The following is a 6,000-nucleotide window of genomic DNA, read 5'->3' on the forward strand; positions in this document are numbered from 1 at the left end:
AGTAGAAATAGATTTGGAGAAAAGAGAGAATGAATATCTCTCACGTATATTAATCATATATATAGTTACATGTAGGAAACCCTAATCTACTACACAAGGTAACCTATTATACAAGGTAACTATAATAAATAAGAATAATAATAATATACGTAATATATATAATATATACGCTAATAGTTAGACATTTCAATTGTTTGGTTTCAGATCCGGGTCATGTTCTTGAATCAGGTTCATGGCTTGGGTTATTCGAACCCTACCCAAGTCCTAGGTTACCGCTAAAATTTCCAATTTCCTCCATCAAAAAAAAAAAATTGGAACAATTTTTTTCATTTCGATTTTCGAAACTCCATTTTTGACTTTCCAATTCTTTTTGGACTGAAATTGGAACTATATAAAAAGCGTGTAATTTTCAATTTCGATTTCATTTAATTCTTGAAATTAATTTAAAAAAATGCGGATTTTTACCGAAAATACACCTTTAAATAATATGATTATATATCTTAATTATTTTAATTAGAACAATATAAATTAAATGCTTAATTATATTCTTACAGTAGTATTACAAATATTAGTAATGTTACAGTTCTAGATACTAATATTATTGCATGAGATAGTAATATTATGATCGAAGACAATACTATTATGGTCGAAGACAGTATGGTCATAGTCGGAGATAGTAATACTATGGTTAAAAGCAACAAAATTGCAGCAGGGCAAGACGATAAAATTAATTAATCAGTAATTTTATTATTTTCGAGACAGTACTATTACAGACCAAGATAGTAATATTAATGAAAATATTTTTTCTTAAGAAAAAAAAATCAACGTCAGAGACCAGAAGGTTGACCTGCTCTTATCATGGACTTATTTGTCATTTAGCCATATTTTCTTCAAGGGAAAATTAGAGAAAACCCCCCTATCTAGGAAAATGAGTTAAGGAAACACCCCCTCCTAAAAAATAATTAGAGAAAACTCCCTTAGCTAATATTCCGCCCAAGTGATATTTTCATAATTCCAAAACTACCCTTAATTGTCTACTATACTCTTTCAAAACCCTAATCTTATTTTCTCTTCTCTCCCTTCGCTTCTTCTCCAGTCTCTTCTCTGTTTTTTTTCCCTCTCTATTATACTTTTCTCGCTCAATTCTTTAGATTATCCTCTCTTGATCGGATTGGAAGATGAATAACCAACCACCAACATCACCGCCAGAACGACGATGCCAATTCCGTTGAAGCCATCGTCGTCGTCGTCGTTGCAAATCGTAACAAAAGACACAAAGATGATGATGATTTTGATAGCGATTCTGAGTTCGAATACCACGATTGCTACATCGGAGGCGAATAGAGGTAAATTAAATTGTCGATTTATCGCCGGAATCGGATTTTGATGGGTGGTGGTTCTGATTTGGTTGGTGGTGCGAGTTGTGATTTTATTTATTTATTTGTAATAAAAAAACCGTCATAATATCAAAGTAAGGTGGTGATGGTGTTGTGGCGGCGGTGTGGTGACGATGGGGAGGCAGATTTAGGGTTTTTTGGTGGATTGAGAGGATGACGGCGCGTGTAGAGAATTCCGCGCATGCTGAAACCTTAATCGACTATGTACATCTTCATAGTCGATTAAGCTAATCGACTATGCTCTGGTAGTCGATTAAGGTTCATCGACTCCAATTTTTTTTTATTTTTTTTTGGATTTTTTTTTATTGATTCAAATTGTATAAAGCATTTATAATGTATGTATATTTTTTGTTTTTGTAATATATAGTTGATTTTGCATTTTTTCGCAGTTGTGATTTGTTTTTTTTAGTAGCAAATTCTTAATCGACTATGTTTCACATCATACTCGATTAATATGCTTCATTGACTCTATTTTTTTTTTATTTTTTTTTATATTTTTGTTTATTGATTCCAATTGCATAAATCAATTATAATGTTTGTATATTGTTTGTTTTTGTAAAATATAGTTGAGTTTGCATTTTTGTAGTTGTGATTTGTTATTTTTAGTAGTCGGTTCCTTAAACGACTATAGTTCATCATAGTCGATTTAATATGCTTCATAGTCGATTAACATACCTGATAGCGAAAAAAAGTTTAAAAACGAAAAAAAAAAATTAAAAAAAAACTTAAAAAAAAAAATTAGAAAAATTATTTTTTTTTAAATAATAATAATAATAATATCAAAAAACAAAAAGAGAGAGAAAGACCCAGTCATGGGATAGTGGGCTGATGGGTCATGAAGATGCGTAAGTGGCTGAAATTTGGAATATTTTTTTCTCAAATGGTGCAAAATAGTTTGGACCTTTCTTTATTCAAAGAAATATTGAAGGGTTCTATCAAACAAACCCCTATTTTCAAATAAGATATCTTACTGATTTCCCAGTATTTATTTATAAGAAGAAATGCTAATTTTTATTTTTTTTATAAGAAAGAAGAAATGCTGAAATAGCCAAATAGTATGGGACATGTATTAATACTTGAGTTAATTTTTGTTAGGCCAAGTCGATAAGAAAGCTGCCCCTAGGTAGGGATGGCAATGGGGTGGGTCTTGAGTTTATATATTTTTCGTGGGTCGGGTCTTGGGTTTAGACAAACTCGGTCCAGAACCGACCCGTTGCCATCCCTACCCCTACGAGCACTAAATTAAATTAATCTTAGATGGTGGATAAGAAAGGAATATATAACTAGGACTTGGGTTATCTTTTTTGGAGGGTAAACTTGGACGTATAAGATATCGATAGTATTAATGGTCAATTTGTTGAATATCCTTTTAAGTCTAATTTCTTTTCATATTAGAGAATTTATGTTTTCGCATTCTGCTAAAAGTTCAATCGGCAGATGGAAAATAGATATTTTAGACCGAAAATAATTTTCTCCTCCATCTTCTCCAGTCTCAAAACCCCACATCCAAATGTTTCTTCAACCTCTGACCCCGACCACTCCTTAATGTTGATTTAATTTTGTTTTGTTACTATTTAAATTTTACGTTCGATTAATTTACTGTCGAACTGATACTAAAATTAGGTATTTTTTACTATGTGTTTTATTTTACTAACAACTTTCGCATTACAAGTCGAATTGCATTACTTCAGTTTGCATTAAAAACTAGATGGCAAGTCCTTCACCCAATATTACATAGAATAGACCATCGCCATCTATTCCATCACTACAACAACTTCTATAAATACCATTCGTTTATTTCGTCATCGATGAATCACACTTATTCAAGACAACCTCCGCAATGGCTACCAAATATACATTGTTCTACAAACGCACTTTATCCGCTAGATTTTCTCAACGCATATATCAACCGATCTATACACTTACTAGAGCTTTAACTTTCAAAGTAACGAGGCAAAACCCAGAGCTAATCCCTCCAGCAAAGCCCACACCACATGAATTCAAACCTCTATCCGATTTCGATAATTATGAAGGCCTCCGTTTTCAAGTTCCGATCATACAATTCTACCGTAAAAATCCCTCCGTCGAAGCGGACCCCGTTGAGGTTATCCGTAAAGCTATCGCTAAGGCGTTGGTTTCCTACTACCCGTTTGCCGGGCGGCTAAGGGAACACGCCGCCAGGAAGCTGGCGGTGGAGTGCACCGGTGAGGGGGTTATGTTCATTGAGGCGGATGCTGATGTGGCGTTGGAGCAGTTTGGTGACGAACTTAAGCCGCCGGTGCCGTGCCTTGAAGAGCTGCTTTATGACGTCCCTGGTTCCGGTGGAATCATCAATGCTCCGTTACTGCTTATACAAGTATGTATTTGGAATATATATATATATATATATATATATATATATATATATATATATATATATATGTGGTTGTTTATGTTGTGGTTCACTAAAATAAAAAAAACAACAATATTACTGTATGACACAATAATTTATTATGTAACCAGGTAATTTTGTTGTTTAATATTACTGTGTTAGATAGTAATGTAACAACATTATTACTGTGTTAAACAGTAATTAGTTATATTATTGCTAAACACAATATTGTTATTGTTTTACCGGGGCAAAAAAAAGGTTTTGAAAAAAAAATAAAAATAAATGAACGGACAGGTGTTGACCGGTGGTTAGAGGCGGCGGAAAAAAACTAGAAAGAAAAATTTGGAAAAAAAAAAAGAAAAGAAAGATTCAACGTCGTCTGAGACCAGCGTTGACCATCGGCCAACGACTGGCTGATCCGCGGCGACAGTTAAATTGGAGTCAAAATTGAGTTAGTCAAAACTGAATAATTAGTGGAATTAGGGTTAAATGTACTAAATTGGATTGTATTAAAATTTGAGAGGTATTTTAGACCTAATCTGTTTTTGTAAAAAAAAAGTTTTGGTTGGAACAAAATGGTATTATTTGGTAATAGCCAAAGAGATAAATCATACATTCATATTGCCATCTTATTACTTGAACATATGAGGCAATCCTTTTTGAATTCTTTTCTCGGATTGCAAAGATTTTTCAATCTTCAAAACCTAATCACGTGCAGGTCACGCGCTTGAAATGTGGCGGGTTCATCTTCTCCCTCCGCTTCAACCACACAATGAGCGATGGCGCAGGGATTGCCCAGTTCGTGTCCGCCGTCGGGGAGCTCGCCCGCGGCGCCGGATTCCCTTCGACACCCCCGGTTTGGGAAAGACACCTCCTCAACATGTCATGCACGCATCACGAGCACAAAGACATACCGGACATCATAAAAACCCTCACCACGCTCAACAAAGTGGTGCACCGTTCCTTCTCGTTCGGTACCAACCAGATCTCAGCCCTCCGCAGCCATCTCCCGCCGCACCTCCGCCATTGTACCACCACGTTTGAAATCGTGACCGCATGCCTCTGGCGGTGCCGTACAATCGCCCTCTCTCTGCACCCTGACGAAGAGGTTGGAATCCTATGGGCCATGGATTCTCGAAGACGGTTCAATCCACCAATCCCCGATGGGTACTACGGCAACTGTTGCATTTACCCCACAGCCACAACCACGAGTGAAATCTTATCGAAAAACCCGTATCACTATGCGGTGGAGCTCTTGAGGAAGGCGAAACTCGAGGCAATGGCGGATCCAATGATAATCAAACGTCTGTCCCGTTTTTCGTTTGTTGGGGGTTATGCAGTATCTGATGCAAGGCATTTGGGCTTCGAGGATGTGGATTTCGGGTGGGGAAAGGCCGTTTATGGAGGCGTGGCCAAAGGAAACATTGGTTTCGTTCGTGAGCTATTGAGTCTTTACGTGCCATGCAAAAATGACAAGGGTGAGAATGGAATAGTTGTTTCCATTTATTTACCCGAAAACGCAATGGAAGTGTTCACGAAGGAGCTTGAAATGTTGGTGGAAAAAAACAATGATAATAATCCAATGCTTGCATGAAAAAGCTAGAGGCGATATATTTGTTCAACTTTCCAAATAATTTTGTATTTTCATTTCGAGACTTGTGCTTGTTAAGTTTTTCAATCTTACATATATTAACTGAAATGCTCATTGTAGTAGGACTTTTACTGAAATTGACTTATTTGAAATTGGCTTATTTGCAGCGGTAGTCTCATTTCATTTTTTTTCCAACTTTCTAAACAACCCAAAACTCTCTCAACTCAAAAAAGTCGAAAAAAGAGAATTCAGTTTTGTTTGATAAACAAACTGCCCATCGACAACAAATAAGATAATGGCCGATTTGGATGATTTCTACGAGGTAAAAAACAAAGAAATTTTGGATTTTTTTTAACGGAGCAATGGTGTTGTGTAGCACGAGAACTCAAAATATTTGAGGTTCCCGTGCTACACCACACGGGAGATTAAAAAAAAATTGTCCTCTGCAGCACGGAAACTTGGATTTCCGTGCCCTAGAGGACGGAAATCGTGACCCCCCTAAACTATGGGGTTGTACTAAATACCCCCCTAAATTATCAAACGCGACAATTCAACCCCTCTTTTTTCTGGTCAAATGTTAGAAACTTAACACCGTTAATGTAAACGTTTAATTACTTATTTACCCCTATGAGTGTAACATA

The 6,000-nt window shown here is 36.0% G+C and overlaps 1 protein-coding gene across 1 annotated transcript; it reads left to right on the forward strand.

The window, feature by feature from the left end:
• Positions 1-3,166: 3,166 nt before the first annotated feature.
• LOC105953381 (benzyl alcohol O-benzoyltransferase) lies at positions 3,167-5,525 on the forward strand. Its single transcript, XM_012977042.2, has 2 exons — positions 3,167-3,753; positions 4,487-5,525. The coding sequence occupies exons 1-2, from the start codon at positions 3,238-3,240 to the stop codon at positions 5,360-5,362; spliced, it is 1,392 nt and encodes a 463-aa protein (XP_012832496.1). The 5' UTR covers positions 3,167-3,237; the 3' UTR covers positions 5,363-5,525.
• The last annotated feature ends 475 nt before the right edge of the window (positions 5,526-6,000 follow it).

Source organism: Erythranthe guttata, chromosome 11 (genome assembly GCF_056151865.1).
Source record: "Erythranthe guttata isolate IM_541 chromosome 11, IM_541, whole genome shotgun sequence".
NCBI classification, from domain to species: Eukaryota; Viridiplantae; Streptophyta; class Magnoliopsida; order Lamiales; family Phrymaceae; genus Erythranthe; species Erythranthe guttata.

Bases quoted from the DNA above. Each gene is read 5' to 3' on its own strand.
- LOC105953381 (XM_012977042.2), top strand. From the start codon at position 3,238: ATGGCTACCAAATATACATTGTTCTACAAACGCACTTTATCCGCTAGA. The intron at 3,754-4,486 runs GTATGTATTTGG...AATCACGTGCAG, and splicing joins CTCCGTTACTGCTTATACAA to GTCACGCGCTTGAAATGTGG.